The sequence below is a fragment of the Anolis carolinensis genome, chromosome 6, assembly GCF_035594765.1.
Source record: "Anolis carolinensis isolate JA03-04 chromosome 6, rAnoCar3.1.pri, whole genome shotgun sequence".
NCBI lineage: Eukaryota > Metazoa > Chordata > Lepidosauria > Squamata > Dactyloidae > Anolis > Anolis carolinensis.
Genome location: NC_085846.1, coordinates 53062811 through 53084003, shown reverse-complemented (window position 1 = coordinate 53084003; position 21193 = coordinate 53062811). Strand labels below are relative to the sequence as shown.

Below are 21193 nucleotides of genomic sequence, written 5' to 3'. Positions count from 1 at the left end.
GTTTTCTTGGCAAAATTTGTTCAGAGGGCCTTTGTCTCCCTCTACCCAAGCTGAGAGAGAGATCAGTGGGTTTCCATGGTCAAGCTAGTATTTGAACCTGTTCTCCAGAGTCCAATGCTCACTTCTAGGAAACTACCTTATAGTGAGTATGCTTTTTTAAAGTACAGGCTACACGACCTGATAACAGCTCTTTGCAGTAAGAAACTTTCCTAGTGCTATTACTTGAAGATGCCAAGAATTAAACTTCTGACCTTTCATGTATAATGCAATTGATCTACCACACATATTAAAAGGCAAGGTATAATGTACCAAACAGTAACAGGAACAATAACTTCAGTGCATTTTTTCGATGGCCCCCAATATAGATAATCAGAAAACTATATTCCACTATTTATTGATTAATATTTATTTATACCCTGCCTTTCTCCCTGTGGGGAGTCAAGGCGAAGGTGAAGTGTTGCATACTTTGTTCATCAAGCTGTAACTCATGCTGAATACCAAGCAAAGTTTAATAGATTTATAGTCAAGCCCGGCCTTAGGGGTGACAAGCAGGGCACTCTCTCTGGGCAACGAATCAAAGAAGCAGGGTAAAGAATTGAGCTTGGTGACTTTGCTGAGATTGCTGAGTAGTATATTGTTTGCATCAAGTGAGAATGAAACAAACCAATACACATCATTATCCTCGCTTTCAAGCTCAATCCCCATTTGGAACTGGAAGCCACATCAACTCTGCAGATTCTGCTAAACTGCAATTCCCAGCAGCCTTCCCCATTGACTATGATAACTAAGGCTGCTAGAAATTATAGTCCAACAACTTCTGAAGGATGGCACAATTCTCTCTTGCTTTAGAGGTTATTTTAATACCATGAAATAATCTATGAAATAAAATTTAATCAATTGCCTTTAAAGCATATTTATTGTTCAATATTGAGTCTACTATAACTAATTCTAGATAAAACTCAGCAGAAAATGAATTTCTTTTGAAGTGCTATTGCTAAACACCAGAAGCACATTAAATATGTTCAACATGCTACACAGTGTAATTTTTAAAATAAACTGTAAGGCAATAGATGGATCTCGAAAGTAGTATTTATCTAAGGCCAGCCATTAAGAAAATATATACATATATATCTCCAAGTAAACCCAGGCACTTACTTTGTTATGCACTCCTTGGATTCAGTGTCATTCTTCAACTTGTGGTACACCACTGCTCCCACAGCCAAAGGTCCAGCATCACCACAAAGGAAAGTAACTCGTCTGCCATTCAGATTCCGAAGGATTCGCTTCACATAATCCAAGGATCTCTGGAGGTCACTTGGCTCCGTTGTCACGCGGTACATCTGAAGGTACAAGAGGGCTATACCTGCAGTTTGCATACAGAAGAAAAAATAAAGAATGGTTGCTTACCTGTAACCATGTTTCTTCGAGTGGTCATCTGTGAAATTAGCACATGTGATAGTTGATGCACCTGTGCAGCAATTAACAGGAAACCTCTGCAAAGCTATAGGCTTGTGGCTGTGGCCCCGCCCAGCCTCCACAGGGGGCAATATAGACAATGGAAGGGGCTGCAGCCTCAGTTCCCTTTCACCGCCTACTGCGGCTCGAGGACTGAGAATGAATTGCAGGGAGGATGGGTGGGGATGTGCTAATTTCACAGATGACCATTCGCAGAAACATGGTTACAGGTAAGCAACCATTCTTTCTCCTTAGTGGTCTCTGCTGAAATTAGCCAAAAACCTTGGATGCTGGACATCATGCCAGTGTTGAAAAGAGTACTGCTCTGCCAAGGGTGGTGTGCCTCCTTGACTGGACTATAAAGATACAGCCCTCAGAGATCCAAGATTGGTCTCTAGTCTTCATCCTTTTTGGGGACCAAAAAATAGGTGGAAAAAAAGGCTGAAGAAAACATAGAACGGTGGAATGGCACGATAGCTCCTTTTTGGAGAAGGGTGCGCACTTTGTCCCCACAAAACAGAAGAGGGAGGTGTTTTCCTGACAACTCCTAGTCGCAGCAGGCTTCTGAATTCAATGGCATAGCCATCCCAAATAATGTCAAGTACCCACTTGTCAGTGGTGATGCCACACCATGCTGCATAAAAGTCAGCCAGCCTTGTGCCAAACCGAATAGTCAGAGTGCTGTGTTGAGCAGGAAAGTGTGAAGGATTCAGGTGAGTACCATGTATCCCGTGGTTAGGTGAGTCATCACCATGCGAAGGCAGAGAAGACACACGTGCAGGAGAGGGGAGTTGTCACTAAAAGCGATGTTTCGTTTTATTCTGAGATTTCCCTTACCTTGCTGAAGCGAAGTGGTCTGCGTCTGTTGCTTTGGTGAGTGTGGTGGTCTCGTTTGCAAGGACACCTGTGAGGAAGGGAAATATGGCCTGCGGCTGTAAGAAGAGGACTGTTGGCCTCTTGGCCGTGAATGGTAAGAGGATTGCGGGAAACCAAACGTATTCACTGCTTGCCTCACCTCTTGTGTATCCTTAAGGTGAGTATTGATTTCCAGATTAAAAAGGCCACCATCATGCGCCAGAAGATCCTCCACCAACAACTTGCTCTGAAAGGGTTGAGGTGCGTAACCAGGCATGTCTCCGCAGGGAAGTGGACGAGAACAACTTTCCCTCATTATCTGCAAGACGTTGATTTGGGCTTGTGTCAACAATAAAGCTTCCCGGTAGTAGGCCTTACCCATACCCTGTTTATCAGGTGGCAACAAATCCAGGTATGGGGCGATCTTTTCCCATAGAAAGATGTCGTAGGAGGCCATATATGCCTCATAGTGTGCCATATGGGTAGTTAGGCTTGCGTTAGCATGAGCCTTTTTCCCCATTGTCTCCAGCTTTTTGCTCTCCTTATCGGAAGGGGTAGGCTGGGATCTTGTAGACCTTCTGCATTTAGTCACTACTGAATTCAGCTTGGGTGGATAAACAACCCAATTTGCCGTGCTGAGAGCAATACGATATCTAGCATCCCATCTTCTTGAGACAGCTGGAACCAATGATGGGGGTTGATCAGGGTTTTTTTGTCAACTGAAGCAAGTATGGCAAAGGTGGTAAAGCTGCAGAGGTAAGTGCTTGCTGCACCTGTTGGTCAGGTGGATACATTGGGTCATCAACTGGCTGGTGACTCTTTTTTGTAGAAAGAGTTAGCGCCTTAGCCATATGGACCATTAAGTCTGTGAATGCCGAAGCATCCTCTAACGTTGCTGATGGCATAACATCATCAGGATCCCTAGGGGCATCTACAGATGACCCAGATTCAGATAGAATGGCATGCTCACTGTGGCACTGTGACAATGGTGGTGGAGGTGGAACCACCTGCGGCGGAGTGGCCCTTGAGATCATGTGGATACTAAATCTATGTGCTGGTATTAAATGGTAGGCCCTTCCACCAGGGGAGTAATGGTAGGCATGACTCACATAACTTGAGGATGCCCGGTCTGGGGAATACCCGCTGTGGCCTTGGTATCTGGCGGGGGACCCATAAGGTGACCATCCACCTAGCTCCGGCCCCATATGGAGTAAGAGTGCCAACCTGGCGCTGGTCTTATGAGCGTCCGTGTGGGTCCCGGAGGCTCTTCGCTTAGCAACCGTGTCAGGGAGGAGGGCCTTTTCATATAGAAAGGCTTTGAGCCGCTTTTCTCGGTTCTTCCTTGCTTGTGGCGTTAGCGCCTTACAGGAAGAACAAGAATGCATTGAATGTGTCTCCCCCAGAAAAGAATGCACATAATGTGCTCATCTTCATCGAGTAGAGTCCCCCCCACAGGACACACATTTTTTTCAGAAAAAAACAAAGCCACTGTACAGACCAGGGTCAGACGAAAGAGTAGTCAATAGACAGTCCAAGTCAGGATAGGAGAAGGTCAGCAAAATCCTTTAAAAGGTCCAAGTCGTATCCAAGTTAGTTTTTTTTTTTTTTGAGTGAAGAGAGGTTTCTTAACACTGCTGCAAAGGCCACTGGAAAAAGGGAACTGAGGCTGCAGCCCCTTCCATGGCCTATATTGCCTCCTGTGGATGGTGGGCGGGGCCACAGCCACAAGCCTATAGTTTTCCTGAAGTTTCCAGTTAATTGCTGCACAGGTGCATCAACTATCACATGTGCTGATTTCAGCAGAGACCATGAAGGAGAAATGCTGTTTCTCATTTTCTCTGTATCTCTGACCCCATTAGCCAATAAGGAGAATTATACTGTTTTCATCATTACTTTAAATCCATATCAGCAGCTGTACGCATTGTAGTTATAAAGTCAGAACTGTTAAAACACATATCTGCAAACTACAAAAGGAGACATTTTACTATATTTACTATATTTGGGAGTATTTACTATACTCCCAAATTCTATCCTCCTCCCCCCCCCCAAAAAAAAAAATCTCAGGGCAAGGAGACAAACTTCCCAAAGATGAAGCTGTAATTCCAGAATATTCCTGCTGGAGGACCATGAGGTAGAAACCACACATACCACATTTTTACTTCAGCACTGCCAAAGATAATACAAATTGCTGGGATGCTTATATGCTAACACTGCTGAAAAACAATTCGGAATGTACTCTCTTATCAATCATGCTACTGACTTGCGCTACTGAGATCTATTATATTGTAATTATGCATCTAATTTCCTAATTTAGGCAGCTGCCACTCAATCTCAAAATGGACTGGAGAATCTAGTCCTAGTTCTACTTGCTAGAAAGTGGGTGGGTGACTCAAGCATTGATCCAGTGAAATCAGAGGAAAAAGAAATGCAGCATTGGCTACATTATACCTCAACTACATTTCTGAGCTGATAAAGGGCATGAACCACATCAATATGCTAAAAATGTATTTCCCCTTCACTGGAGCAAATCAGATCTGGAAGGAAATCATTTTGCTGGCTTTCACAGAAAGAGCCTGGTCTCGTGGCCCTGACATTACAGGACTGTGTTGTCCTCTTTCTCCTTTCTTTTGGTACTTGTTGATCCATCCTGCCACCTCCTTGTACAGTGTAAGGACTGCTGGTCACTTCAAGGTTGGAAACCCCACTCTTCATTTGTGCCCCCCCCCAACCTAAACTGGCATGGAAAAGACAGGAAATTGGCTTAGGGTGGTGTCTTAAATAGGTTTAGAGGGGTGATTTGATTCAATGAGCACCTCCTGGCACAATCTGGGGGAAAGATGGGATTTTGGAACTATCCCAGATATCTTGCAATTGAGGGGTTTGGGAAAACTGAAAGTCCTTGAGGCAGGGTCCTTGTCCTTCTGTGGTACCAAGCAGCTTGAACAGCAAAAGAAGAAACATACTGTAGTGCATTCTGGATTTTGATGTTTCTATCATTCTCCTTTCCTTCTTCAAAAATGTGAGGAAATCTTAAAGTATACGTGAATACTTATACGCTTAACATACATTCAAATAATATACCTTCATATTTTTTTTAGATCTGTGTGCATGCATTACCGAAGAAAGCCAAGGGATTAATATTACTCATCCATTCCTCTTGATACTCCATGTGAAAGGTTAATTTGTTTTACTCCCCTTTTGACAAGAGTGAGTTAGTAATAAATTCTTCAATTTTGGCAGCAAAACTTTGTTCCATTTTCTTTCCAAAGAAACAGCAAGCAAGATGCAGCTATTTACACACACACACACACACACACACACACACACACACTTCAACACCGGAAAGCTGTCCCCATTTTTAGATTCTATTAAATAAGCCAAGCACAAATACCACAATTTTGTCACCTCTCCTACAGAGCCATCTGTTGAGAACACATCAAATTCTTACAATAAGGAACAAGTACAAAAATACTGCTCTTTAATCACTGAATGTAGGCCATCTTATTTAAGACTTCTACTTTTTAAAGGGATTAATGTGAAATCTGAAAACCATAAAGCCCAAACATGTTTTATATCTCCACTAACTCTGTTGAGATGCCAAATGCGGTACTTCTCTCCTGCAACTGTCACCCAGCCACAGCCATTGCACCAGGTTACAGGGAATGAGGGAGGGAAACAGGGCCGTCCTCTCCCAGAACTGTTTCTACCCTAGCAAGTCATTGCAAAGAACAACAACAAAAACTCTTGTCTCCAGAACACTGGATACACAGTGATGCCTGCGTTTCTTGTTTTCCTTTTCTCTGCTCCCCTCCCTTTGTATAATTCATGCATTTTAATTTGCAATCCTAATGATTGGAATTGAGCTTTTATTTCAAGCTGCTTTTTCCAGATGAAGCATAAATTAAACATGATGAAATACATAAATCTGAAAAATATATATTTTTGCTTCAAACCATGTCCACATTATGTACCACTGCACTTATGCTAGACTGATGTTATCAATTGCTATCAAGTCAATTTCAATTTACAGTGATCTTAAGAACAACAGAACGCTAAGTCACCTTGTTACTAACAGCCCCTCTCAGGTCTTCCAAACTGGGGGTCATGGTTTCCAAGATTGAGTCCATCAATCTCCCTCTTTATTTCTTCAACCATACCATGGATTATTGTCTTTTTTGATGACTCATATCTTCATATGGTATGTCCTAAGTATAATAGTTTCAAAACAGTCTCAAGTTTAGTCACTTTGGCTTTTAGAGAAGAGCTCAGGATTGATTTCCTCGAGGATTCGTGCATTTGTTTTTCTAGTAGCCCATGATATCCACAGAACTCTCCACTAGCACATTTCAAAGGAGTTGATTTTCTTTCTATAAGCTTTTTTCTTTGCCCAGCTTTCAGCACAGAAATCAGAAATATGATGGCCTAGAACAGGGGTCCCCAAACTTTTAAAGCAGGCGGCCAGTTCATGGTCCCTCAGACCGTTGGTGGGCTGGACTATACTTGAAAAACAAACAAACTATAAACAAATTCCTATGCACACTGCACATCTCTTATTTTGAAGTAAAAAAACAAAACGGGAAGAAATACAGCCTCAATGTTAATCATAATCATAATAAAAATAATAAAGAGGGTTGGAAGAGAACCCTTGGGCCATTTAGTCCAACCCCCTTCTACCTTTGTGCACCAAAAGCACAAGCAAAGCACCCCTGACAGATGGCCACCCAGCCTCAATGTTAATAATAATAATAATGATAATAATAATAAGAAGAAGACCGCACTACAAACTAGAGCTGACAGCTGGCACAACAAAACATTGCATGGAAAGTTCCTTGACAAAATTGAAGGAAAAGCTGATAAGGAGAAGACCTGGCTATGGCTCACGAATGGGACACTGAAGAAGGAGACAGAAGGCCTGATCCTTGCAGCTCAGAAGCAAGCCATCAGAACAAATGCAATTAAGGCCAAGATAAAAAATCAGCTGATGACCCAAAATGCAGACTGTGCAAGGAAACCGACAAAACCATTGATCATATCCTCAGCTGCTGTAAGAAAATCGCACAGACAGACTACAGAGGCACAACTATGTGGCCCAAATGATTCACTGGAACTTATGCCTCAAGTACTACCTCCCAGCAGTAAAGAATTGGTGGGATCACAAACCTGCAAAGGTCGTGGAAAATGAACACGCAAAGATACTGTGGGACTTCCGAATCCAGACTGACATAGTTCTAGAACACAAACACAAGACCTCACAGTTGTGGAAAAGAAAAAGGTTTGGATCATTGATGTCGCCATACCAGGTGACAGTCGCATTGATGAAAAACAACAGGAAAAACTCAACCGCTATCAGGACCTCAAGATTGAAATTCAAAGACTCTGGCAGAAACCAGTACAGGCAGTCCCGGTGGTGATCGGCACATTGGGTGCCATGCCAAAAGATCTCAACCGGCATTTGGAAACAATAGACATTGACAAAATTACGATCTGCCAACTGCAAAAGGCCACCCTACTGGGATCTGCGCGCATCATCCGAAAATACATCACACAATCCTAGACACTTGGAAGTGTTCGACTTGTGATTTTGTGATACGAAATCCAGCAAATCTATCTTGTTTGCTGTGTCATACAATGTCGTTGTGTCAATAATAATAATAATAATAATAATAATAATAAAGAGGGTTGGAAGAGACCCCTTGGGCCATTTAGTCCAACCCTTCTTCCTTTGTGCACCAAAAGCACAAAAAAATCACCCCTGACAGATGGCCACCCAGCCTCAATGTTGTTAATCATCATAATCATCATCATTATACATCACACAGTCCTAAACGCTGAGGAAGTGTTCAACTTGTGATTTTATGATACAAAATCCAGCATATATATATCTCATTTGCTGTGTTATACTGTGTCTTTGTGTCAATAATACTGATAATAATAAAGAGGATTGGAAAAGACCCCTTAGACCATTTAGTCTAACCCCCCTTTGGCTTTGTGCACCAAAAGCACTGGCAAAGCGCCCCTTAATAAGTATTAATTAAATAATTAAAATACCATTATAAACAAGTAAAGCTTAGGAAGGCGTGCACCAGGTGAGGGAGGAGACGGGAAAGGCATGCGCACCACACGTGCCTTCCTCAACAGAGGAGGAGGGAGCCGCCACTGCTGCGGGGGCTAGATAAATGGCTTCCGTGGGCCGCATGTGGACCCCGGGCCTTGGTTTGGGGACCCCTGGCCTAGAACATCCTAAATTCAGTATTCAATTATATACTTTTATACTTGAGAGTCTTGTCTATTTTCCATCATGTATTATGTGGTGTATTCTTCTGTTTGTTGTACTGCATCTCCACTCTCAGCTTAAGCTTCTCCTTTCATTACTCAAAATTTCTGGAAGGAGTCTCATGTTTTACATTTTTGTCATCTTCTATCTCTGCATTGACTACTATTGTAGTTCTCCTTGCCCTTGCAAACAAGACCCTAAATAGTTGCTTTCAGTGTTCTTACTCTATTTCTGCCACCTTTTTTTGTTAGTGTGGTATGACAAAACTGTTTAAAGAGTTTCAGTTATTGTCCAGGGAGGCTTTTCTTTCTTTTTGACTGAGGATGGCATCCTTTTCTCTCACTCTTCACAGACAATGTTCCTGGCTTTTGTCCAGAATTCCTTTGGGTACTGGTCTGTTAAGTTTAATAGTACAAATCCATTTTTTACATTGCAGTTTTTTTCAACTTTTACAGGAATATTCTTCTGATTATATATTTGCACAATGATTGATTTAATGTTCTTCTTTAGGTATACTCTATTTTTAATAGTAGCATTTCATGGTTTGTGCCATATGCTGCTCCGAGTCTTTTTTTCTCGGAGAGAATTATGTTTCTCCATTTCCTCCTTCAAATTTCTATATTGGTTATCACATTATGCATATATAGTAGAGTTCCGCTCATCCCCTCCCAGGCCAGCGCAGCAAAGGTGGCGGCAGCCATTTTCACCTGCTCTCTTGCTCACTCACCAGGCTGGGTCCTGGGTCTGCTGCCATTGCCATCATTGCTGTCGGGACTGGCCTGGTAAGTGAGTGAGGGCCTTTGCTGCCCACCCTCACTCTTGCTCATTCAGTCACTCACCGGACTGGGTCCTGGTTCTGCCCTTGCTGTCGGGACCCAGCCCGGTGAGTGAGCCAAGTAGCGAGGGAGGGTGAGAAGCAAAGGATCAGCGGCGACACTGCCCCTCCGCTTGTCCTCTTCCTTCTCTCCCTCTAGAGCCAGCCTGCTGAGGGAGAAGAGGGGGATCGCGAGGAACAGCGGCAGGACACCTTCCAAGCCTCACTTGTCCTCTTCCTCCGGCAGGCTGGCTCTGGAGGGAGAGGAGGAAGAAGACAAGCACGGCTTGGAAGGTGCCCCGCCACTGTTCCTCGTGATCCCCCTCCTCTTCTCCCTCAGAAGAAGAGGAGGAGGAGGACAAGCGAGGCTTGGAAGGTGCCCCGCCACTGTTCCTTGCAATCCCCCTCCTCTTCTCTTTTGGAAAAAGAGGAGGAGGAAGACAAGTGAGGCTTGGAAGGTGCCCCACTGCTGTTTCTCGCAATCCCCCTCCTCTTCTGCCTCGGAAGAAGAGGATGAGGAGGAGAACAAGCAAGCCTTGGAAGGTGCCCTGCCGCTGTTCCTCGCAATCCCCCTCCTCTTCTCCCTCAGAAGAAGATGAGGAGAGGAGCCTCTTCCCCAGCAACAGGGGAAGAGGCTTCTTCTTCTGCCACCCTCCCTATTATCCGACAGTTTCGATTATCCGGCAATCTGCCTGCCAGTTTAAGTGGGATAATCGAGACTCTACTGTATATACAGTTGTCTCTTTGGTTGTCTGAATGCTGTGTTTGTGGTGGATAAACTGTTGCCTCTACAAAATTAAGCATCTATTTCTATCTTTTGAATTCCAATTCTTTTAGTGTGTCATCAATTTCCTCCTGGACTTCAGTGGAGAATCCCTTCAATTTCTTTCTCTTCTGCCTCTGTAGTTGAAAGCACGAATTTGTATTCTGGGCTCTTTTCACTCTATGTACAACATTATATCCACAATCATTTTGAAGATACTATGTAGGTTTATTCATCTAGCTAATTTTGGAATTAATATTTGATTACTTGGCTGGTATGAAAGGTTCACCTTCAGGTCGTCATATATCAGAAATGACTTCAGGACACACAATAACAACTAGATATCCATTTAATACAAGGAAAGTAATTAGAAGGACTCCAAGTGTTGTTGGACTGCAAGCCTTAACATTAGCATGGCTTCCCAAAAAGTAGCATAAAAGTTTGATGCATTGTAATATCAGTCATAACTAGGCCTGAATCGAGAATCCAACACTTCATGATAAAAAAGTGAATCATCTCCAAGGACTGAAGCATTCCATCTCCTTAATTATACTATGTACAGTGTTCCCTCGCTACTTCACGGTTAGCTTTTTGCACCTCGCTGTTTCGAGTCTCAACCAATTCAACACTGATTGTGGCAGCCACAAAAAATAAAGTTTCTGGAGTATAACAACTACTTTCAAAGTAAGTACTTCCCAATTAAACAGGAACAAAACCTTCAAACCAGGAGCACAACATTTTACAAATTTTGTTACATACTGTTATTGTCAAATAATTCTTACCTGTCCAGCCGGTATATGTAGAGCAGTCGTGAGGATCTGATGTCTTTAACCCTTCTTCCATTTGCTGCAGAAGGTCTTTAATTTTTGCTGTGACCTTCCTGTTGAAATATGGGCTTATCTAGAGAGAATAATGAGAAATTTTAGAAGATTAAGAGAAAGGGAATGAATGAGAGCATGCAAGAGACCAAGAGCAAACACACTGCAAGTCATGTAACAATGGGTAGAAATCAAATGTAGGATATAGTTTATTGATATTACATGTTAAGGATGTCAATGCAAGCCATTGTACATGTGTTCACACTCTATATAACATTAAAAATATGTGAATCTTCATAAATCTGCTCACTGCTAATTTGTAACAAGTATAGGAATCCTCTTAAATCCTAATCAAATGTACAGCTGTAACTGAGTGAAATGAACACATTCACAATTGTGTGAACTGAGAGACATATGTTCAGTTTATGAAATATGAAAATGTAGCCCCCTCCCTGGCTTTCAGGGATGGAACACAATGCTTTCTATTGCCAAGAGCTGCCGTAAGAGGAGTATATTTGTTGGGTGGGTGCGAAAATTCCAGAAGGGAGTGGAAAATTCAAAAGAAAGAGACTGAGGAAAGCACAGGAACAGGATATCAATAAAAAGAACCAGCTGGACAAACCATGGGAGAACAGGATTTCAGGCAATACTTCCAACACAATCTTCAACAGCTTTAGAACCAGAAGAGAGGAAGCAGTGTGAGGCCTGGAAATGCATCCTGGCTGATTAGGCTGTGATCAAGTACATATCGCACTCAGTGGCATCCATTCCCATTCTATATGTCTGCTTTGAAACTTTAATTTTACCCCTATCAGAGTTGTTTAAATTGTTTTCTTCTGGTCTTCTCCCTTCCTATTAAATATATTGCCAGCAAATATACTGGTATTTAACTTTCATAAGCATTTCTATTCCATTTTCAAAGCCGTATCAAGTGCGGATAGTTCCCTGACGATGCTCACATCATAACACAAGTGAAGTCTTCTGGTAGCAGAAGACGTAGCTTGTTGGAATAAACTTTCCTCTAAAAAACAGTTCTATTCAAGCCTCACTTAGCCTGCTTGGTCTTACTTCAGTGAAAGCTACCAAGATCTCTTTAGATCTGTTCTTCCTTGGACATGCTTATAGTTAATATTTTTTATTTATAGTAATTTATTTTGGGTCCTGTATATATCTGAAACTTTTCCAAAAATCTTATTATTAAATTATTATCAAATAATTATTAAATAAAACAACAACAATAGAAGCAGCTGTCCTAAGCTTTTTTCTGGATTTGACAAAAAATAATAAAATAGTATCTGTATATAAATTTATATTCAGTATTTTTAATTTTTATTCCTTGAATTTCAATATTTTTCCTTATTAATTCTGCTAATAGTTCTATTGCTGAAGCAAAAGGAATAGGAGAAAGTGGGCACCCTTCTCAGATTCCTCTAGATATTGGGAACTGTTTGAAATTCATACCATTTACACTTACTGTAGCATTTCCATTTCCATATATGTATTTTATAATTGCTATAGACGATTTTCATTTCTTTTAAAAGTTCTATCAAGTGAATAGAAACCCCCTTCCCCCGGTTTTTACTTTTGCCCAGTAACATGATTCTGGAAATTTCCATCCTAACCATTATATAAACCATGTACTTGATGGATTAAGTCATCTGCAATTTTGTTAAATAGAAATTGGTGTAAAGGGCATTTGGTCATGGTGATTTATTCACTCATTCATAATCTATCCATTGTTTCAACATTGAAAAAGCAAAGCAGAACAAATTATTTTCTAGATACGTATTATAGAACCAAAATGGATTACAATAAGCTCTTAACCATCCATGCTGCATCTCTGAACACAAAGATAAAGTAACAGAATGGGTGAACAGGCACTTATTGCTATTATCAAAGAGTGATTAAATGATTCATAAGTTTGTGCTATGCTTTACTGCAAAATTAGAGACTTATTCATCTCTGTTGTATTCTAGACAGTTCTGACTATGCTAGGCTGAAGAACCACTGTGGTGGGTGTTGCGAGCTATGCAGTTATGCAGTTCAGTAGATGATCAGATTAATCTTTCAGATTAATCCTCTCTGTAGACTCATTTTAAAGATAGAATGAGACAACATTACATAACTATCTGCATATCCGGTTATCTATCTACCTTCAGTTGCCACATATATCCTAAGTATCATACAAATGCAAAAAATGAAGCCTGTATAGTGATATGTACAATCCTTGATCTCATCTCCTGATCAATGACATCTTTATCTTGCTCCATATACAATTATTTTTCTTTGTCACACAGCCTATAAAGGGTTACACAGAATCATTTGCATCATTTAAATCATCCTATACCATAAATTGTAAGTGCCTTTACCACAAATAGATGGCATCAGCAATACTCAAGTAGCCCCTGTGCCATTGAACACCACTAAATCATCTGAAGATGTCCTAATTAACTATTTCTACTAACTGGTGAAGCGTTGCCATTTTTATCATTTGCCTTCAACTGCTCCCAATAAAATAAGGTTAAAATAAACCTTAATTACATGAAGTGTATAATACAATCCCCAAATATGTCAGGGAACATACAAACAACCCATTAGCAGTTAATATCAACAGCTCAAGTCATTTCTTAATTCCCTCTCACAACCCACACATAGAGGTTTGAAGACAGCTCTTGACTGTGTTCCACAGTTGTCTGTCATAATATTAGTACTTAATTATGTCTGTCAAAATATTGGGTTCTGTGCTGATGTTACTCTATCCATGTGGTAAGCCAAGGAAATAGCTTGAAATAAAGCAAAGAACATAATTTCTCATTCGTAACAATTTAGGACAGTGACACATCATAACATGACCTTCACTTTGCGAGATGGGGGCTGTCAAAATCCAGGATAGGTTGACAGACAGGGAAGGGACAGAAAAAGAAAATGCCAGGCATCCATTTGCTCATTCGGTTTGGAATAAGTGTCCGTTTCCTCCTATTAAACCATAATGAGGATGCCCAGCAACACAAGCATGTCCCTCCCTTTTAAGCATTTGATGAGGGATGGTTTGAGAACAGAATTCTTGTAGTTTGAACACCCCTTATCCAAAATGCTTGGAACCATGTGTGTTTTGGATCTTTTTATTTTTCTGGAACACCTCTATTTACATGTTTATGTATAATGAGGTATCTTGGAGATGGGAGATATCTTGGAGGTGGTTCAGGCTATTTGGTTGACTGCAGCCCTTTGTACAAACCTGCCTGGGCCCCAAGATTTTCAGGATGCCCTTCTCTCGGTTCCGCCTCCATCTCAAGCTCGATTGGTGGGGACGAGAGAGAGTCCAGCCTTCCTTCTCGGTGGCTGCCCCATGACTCTGGAACTTCCTGCCCAGGAAAACCAGGATGGCCCCCTCCCTGCTGGACAGGCTAGAACCTTTTTATTCAGGCAGGCTTTTAAAGATGAAGATGCTTAGAATCAATTCAGGGGATACTGTGGTTTTTAACTTTGAGTGTGTTTGAATGATTTTTAACTGAGAATTTTTTAATACTGGTTATATTTAATCCTGTTTTAATGTTCGGAAATTTGTATATTTTTAAATGCTTATTTATTTATTTATTAGCATCATTTATATCCTGCCCTTCTTGAGGGGACTCAAGGCAGCTTACAAGTCATATGTACATACAATATATTATATTATTTGTATAGCATAATACAGTAGAGTCTCGCTTATCCAACATCAGCTTATCCAACGATCTGGATTATCCAACGCAGTTTGCCTTTTAGTAGTCAATGTTTTTGTAGTCAATTTTTCAATACATTGCAAAGTTTTGGTGCTAAATTTGTAAATACAATAATTATTACATAACATTATCATGTATTGAACTGCTTTTTCTGTTGTAAAACATGATATTTTTTGCTTAATTTGTAAAAACATAACGTAATTTGATGTTTAATAGGCTTTTCCTTAATCCCTCCTTATTAGCCAACATATTCGCTTATCCAACGTTCTGCCGGCCTGTTTATGTTGGATAAGAGAGACTCTACTGTATATGCATGGTTATGCTAAGGCTTTTATGTCAAGTCCCCTTAGGGGGAGATAAAGTGGGATATAAATAAATATAATAATAATTCAAAGGAGGGAGAGAACATTTTACAAATGTTGTTACCCTAGTGATTTCTTACAAGCAAAAACTCCTTAGCATTGAGCCAGGATGGCGAATGGGATATCTAAGTGGTTGGATTCTGCAGTGTAGAGGAAACAGCCTCCCTCTCCTACTGAAGCTGCATCTCCTCTGTGAGTCTCCAAGGCAGGCCTGGGAAAACTAATGTATTACAATATATAAAACTGTAATACTACTATTATATAATACTAATAGCATAATATACTGGCGGTGTATTATATACATAGTGGTATAATAATATAGCACAATATAATAATATAATATATAATGATATCATTGTATATTATATATTACATGTAATATTACTAATAATATTGCAGTATAGTGGTATAGTACAATATAATAATATATAATACTAAGATTGTGCCGTTCAAATATATTATATAACCATAGAAAATTAATAATATTATAATGTAATACAATATAATACTAATAACAATACAATGTAATAATATATAATGATTATTTTGTAATATAATAATACTAATATATTAAATATAATACTATTGATACATTAAATATAACACTATTGAAAATATATCACCCTGCAGAAACGTACTGATAGTGCATGGGGTGCAGACTCAAAATTAATAAGAACATCAGCCCTGGCCTTGTCTTACTCAACTACTGTTTGCCACAAGTGTGCTCATAGGAAGCAAGTCAATACAGCACTGAACGAAACATGTAGAAAAATCACAAGATGTCTCAAACCTACACTTGTTGATAGTGTCTATAAGCTAGCTGGCACTGCCCCTCCCCATGTGCAATGGGAAGTTGCTGCCAAGGGTGAGAGAAATAAGGTTGAACACTGTGAAAACTACCTACTGTATGACTATCAGCCTTCTCCCAATAGACTTAAATCAAGGAAAAGTTTAATAAGAACCACAATTCCTCTTAATGTTCCTTCAGCACCAGCAAGAGTATCCCACTAGGCAGCTAAAACAGGACATCCCAAATGGTTTGTCCCTATGAGGGTCTGCTTCCAGGGGCAAACTAAGAATGAACAACCTGTAAGTTCCTGAACAGACTCAGAGCCCTTCCAGACAGGCCCTATATCCCAGGATCTAATCTCAGGTTTTCTGTTTATCTCAGATTATCTGGCAGTGGGGGCTCATATAATCCAGTTTAATGCAGAAGACCTGGGATCAGATCCTGGGATATAGGGCCTATCTAGAAGACCTGGTGTTGGGAGATCAAAAGACAACCTGAATAAATAGAACTGCCTAAAGAATACACCTTGTGCGACTGCAGAGCAGAACAAACAAGTCTGCATCTGTATGCTTGGCCACAATGCCCTGCCTTGCACACAGAGGAAGAACTATTTAAGCTATATACAATGTGGTCGCTGTTGCCCGTTTTTGGTCTAAAATTATTTAGTCACTTGTGTTCCCTCTACTTTATCAGTTTTATACTTGTTTATTTAGGCAAGGCTTTTGACATGAAATAAAATAACTGATTAATATATAATGATATACTGTTTTATTATTGTATCTTGGAAATTAGGACTTTTGGATTGTGAGCCGCTTTGAGTCTCCGCATGGAGAGATAAAGCAGGATATAAATAAATACATAAATAAAATGTCGGCCCTCCAGGGGTTTTGAACTTCAACTCCCACCATTCCTGGAGGGCCAAAGTTTGCCTATGGCTGCTCCACAGGGCTTCAAGGCCGATCTGAGTGCAGGCCTGCAGACAGCTGAGAGTTCCCCTTTTCACTCTCCCCCAAAGCCAAACACTGTGGAGGCCGAGAGTTCCCTCAGGCCACGGGTCGGTGAGCAACAGCCTTTGCACCCTTAGAGGAACACACACGGGTCTGAAGAAGAGTAAGAGAGCAACAGAGGCTCTTGCCACACAGCTGAATAAAATCCCACGTTTTCTGCTTTGACATGGAATATATGGTGGTGTGAATTCGGATAACCCAGTTCAAAGGACATATTATGGGATTTTTTGCCTTGATATTCTGGGTTATATGGCTGTGTGGACGGGCTCTGAGAGGGAAGAGATGTATGTCTTACCAGCACGCCCTTCTGCAAGCCCATAGCCAAGGGGGCAATTTAGGGGTTTAAACCACCCCCAAAAATGTTCAGGTAAAAAAACTCCTGGTTTATTCATGAATTTCACTTGTTAACCAAACCAAGTAAGTGAGAAGCAAAAACTAGAGTTCCTCAAGAACTGCAAGCACTATTGCAACCAAATTTTGATTATTCACACTATTATTACCTATCTTTCTACCAATTTACACTACAATAGAAGCATTAACTGACATAGTGGAAGCAGCCATAATGGAAGCTGCCAAAATGTGGTAGCTGGAAGGAGATGCCTAAGACACAGGACTGGGGGGGGGGGGGAGGATTTGACCTGGATTACAGGTGAAAGCTGAGGAAATTGAAGTGTCTACTACTGGTTCATCTAATCCAAGCCCTGCTAAGGAAACAATGGAATAGAAGAAAGAGAAGAAGCTGTGCCATTGGACTTTATATGAACAAGACTGTTTCGGATGACCAAGTGAAAGCTGAATTAGTGCAAAATCCATGGACTCCATTGCTAGGATATGTATTTTCTGTGGATAAGAAGAGGCACCTAAGTTTCCAACTCAAAGGGTTCAGCAGATTTCCCTGGTTGGTCTACTCATTTCATCTATATTGGTGTACTCTGTAAGCATGGTGTGGTGTTAAGAGAAGTTGGGGTAAAAGTCATCAGAAGCTTGGTGCATTGGTTGTTAAACCATTTGTGTGATGGAAAAATGCAATAGAAGCTTGGTTGTTGAAGGCTTTCATGGCTGGAATCACTAGGCCGCTGTGAGTTTTCCGGGCTGTATGGCCACTTTCCAAAAGCATTCTCTCCTGACATTCTGCCCACATCTATGGCAGGCATCTCAGAGGTTGTGAGGTCTGTTGGAAACTAGGCAAGTGGCATTTATATATTGGTGGAAAGTCCAGGTGGGAGAAAAAACTCTTGTTTGTTTGAGACAGGTGTGAATGTTGCAATTGGTCACCTTGGTTAGCATTTGCAGCTTTAAAGCCTGGCTGTTTCCTTCTTGGGAGGAATCCTTTGTTGGGAGGTGGTAGCTAGCCCTGATTGTTTCTTGTTTGGAATTCCCCTGTTTTTTTAGTGTTGTTTTTAATTTACTATCCTGATTTTAGAGGGTTTTTTTTTTAACACTGGTAACCACATTTTGTATTTTAACACTGGTAGCAATAGAAGTTTTCAATAGACATAAAAAGAACAACTGTGGTTGGCTGAAAACTTCCTGCTAATCCACAGCGGAAAACATCTTAATGATAAAGAAAATAAAAAAGCAGAAGAAAACAGAAAAAAACTTCTGCCAATTGTGGAAACTATTGTCCTTTGTGGCCGACAAGAAGTGGCTTAAAGATGGAGCAATGATTCAGGAACTGTTACAGTAGAGTCTCACTTATCCAACACTCAGTTATCCAACATTCTGGATTATCCAACACATTTTTGTAGTCAATGTTTTCAATACATCGTGATATTTTGGTGCTAAATTCGTAAATACAGTAATTACTACATAGCATTACTGTGTATTGAACTACTTTTCTGTCAAATTTGTTGTATAACATGATGTTTTGGTGCTTAATTTGTAAAATCATAACCTAATTTGATGTTTAATAGGCTTTTCCTTAATCCCTCCTTATTATCCAAGATATTCGCTTATCCAAGCTTCTGCCGGCCCGTTTATGTTGGATTTTTTTTTCGTGTCAGGAGCAACTGGAGTTGCTTCTGGAGTGAGAGAATTGGCCGTCTGCAAGGACGTTGCCCAGGGGATGCCCGGATGTTTTTATGTTTTACCATCCTTGTGGGAGGCTTCTCTCATGTCCCCGCATGGAGCTGGAGCTGATAGCGGGAGCTCATCCGCGCTCTCCCCAGGTGGGATTCGAACCTGGCAGCCTTCAGGTCAGCAACCCAACCTTCAAGTCACAAGGCTTTTATCCCCTAGGCCACCAGAGGTTAATGTTGGATAAGTTTATGTTGGATACGTGAGACTCTATTGTACCTGTTAAGAACCTTTGCACAATGGTGATAATTTCAGGGCATTGTTGAGGTCTCCTGCCAGTTCAGGAGACACTTGCCTAAAAAATCATCTTGGGGGGGGAGTTTCAACCCCTCCTGAATTTTTTTGATGGCTAGGGCCTGACTTAAGGCCCTTCCACACATCCCTAAATCCCAGAATATCAAGGCAGACAATCCCACAATATCTGCTTTGAACTGGGTTATCTGAGTCCACACTAAAATAATGTGGGATTTTTTTTTGCCTTGATATTCTGGGATATAGGGCTGTATGGAAGGGCCCTCAGACCGCTTTCACACAGCCAAATAAAGTTCCACATTATCTGCTTTGAACTGGCATATATGGCAGTGTGGACTCAGATAACCCAGTTCAAAGCAGATACAGTAGTGTCTCACTTATCCAAGCTAAATGGGTCGGCAGAACCTTGGATAAGCGAATATCTTGGATAATAAGGAGGGATTAAGGAAAAGCCTATTAAACATCAAATTAGGTTATGATTTTACAAATTAAGCACCAAAACATCATGTTATACAACAAATTTGACAGAAAAAGTAGTTCAATACGCAGTCATGTTGTGTTGTAATTACTGTATTTACGAATTGAGCACCAAAATATCATGATATATTGAAGACATTGACTACAAAAATGCCTTGGATAATCCAGAACCTTGGATAAGTGAGACTCTACTGTATATTGAAAACATTGACTACAAAAATGGCTTGGATAATCCAGAACCTTGGATAAGCGAGTCTCGGATGAGACTCTTCTGTATTGTGGGATTTTCTGCCTTGATATGGCTGTGTGGGAGGGCCCTGAAGGCGAAGAGGTGTATGTCTTGCCGGCACGCCCTCGCCCCCCGCCCCGTTGCCTCGATAAGCCGGGGAGGGGCTCGTCATGGCGGCGCCCACCTCTGTCTCCTGTCCTGCCTCTCCTGCTCACCTTGCCGTCGGCCTCGAAGGGGAGGCGCTCCTCGCCCTCAGGGTCGGTGGGGGAGGGCGGCACGGTGCTGGCGGCGGCCCCTGCTCCATGGTAGTCGGGGAAGGGGTTGCTGAAGGCCCGCTCCTCCATCTCCGCCTCGCCGCCCAGTTGCATCTTCAGCCTCTTAGACATCCCTTCTCCCATCTCGCGCCTCGGGCCCCTTACTTCCTTCCGGCCGACGGCGAGCAGGACAGGACACCCTTCTTTGCCCGGGCGGGAAAAGCGCGCCAGCTGTTGCGCCTTAGCTCAGCCCCGAGCCCGCCTCTCCGGCCCTTCTGCCTCCTCATCGCCGCCCGCCTCGCCTCGCATCTCAGACCGCCACCAGCAGCACCAGCAGCGGGAAGGAGACGCCGAAGATGAGGCAGTAGACTAGCAGCTCCCGCCCAGGGCGAGGCAGCCAAGCCCTCCAGGCCGGCGGAGGCATCGCAGAGCGAGGAGGAAGCGACAGCGCCAGGCCCCTCGCCGCCTCCGAGCCCTTCAGCGCCCGGACGGACTGCGGCGCCAGGACCGCGCGCGACGCGAAGGGGGAGGGGAGGGGAGGGGAGGAGAGGGCGGGGCCTTGGCCGGGGGCGGGGCCTCCAGGGCCAGGCGCGCGCCCCTCGCTCACACCTGCAAATCCACGCGCCTCAAACCTCAGAAGAGCCCTCGCACTGCCTTCCAGGCCTGTAGCCAGAAAAAAAAAAAATTCGGGAGGGGTTGACACTTTTCCCACCTCAGGCCAGTGCCTCCTGATCTGGAACGAGGTCTCAACAAGGCCCGGAATTTACCATCTTTATGCAAAGATTCTTCACAGGTACAGTAGAGTCTCACTTATCCAACACTCGTTTATCCAAGTTTCTGGATTATCCAAGCCATTTTTGTAGTCAATGTTTTCAATATATCATGATATTTTGGTGCTAAATTCGTAAATACAGTAATTACAACATAACATTACTGCATATTGAACTGCTTTTTCTGTCAAATTTGTTGTAAAACATGATGTTTTGGTACTTAATTTGTAAAATCATAACCTAATTTGATGTTTAATAGGTTTTTCCTTAATCCC

General features: G+C 41.9%; 1 protein-coding gene across 1 annotated transcript in view; it reads right to left on the bottom strand.

Annotated features, from left to right (window-relative positions):
- The window catches only part of lancl2 (LanC like glutathione S-transferase 2), a 37083-nt gene extending 16412 nt beyond the window's left edge, over positions 1 to 20671 (bottom strand). Inside the window, exons 1-3 of the mRNA XM_062983803.1 lie at positions 20110 to 20671; positions 10944 to 11061; positions 1156 to 1363 (exon numbers count right to left, since the gene is read on the bottom strand). Of these exons, the coding sequence (XP_062839873.1) occupies positions 1156 to 1363; positions 10944 to 11061; positions 20110 to 20292 (509 nt within the window). The 5' untranslated portion in view covers positions 20293 to 20671. The remainder of the gene's footprint in view (positions 1 to 1155; positions 1364 to 10943; positions 11062 to 20109) is intronic.
- Positions 20672 to 21193: the final 522 nt, after the last annotated feature.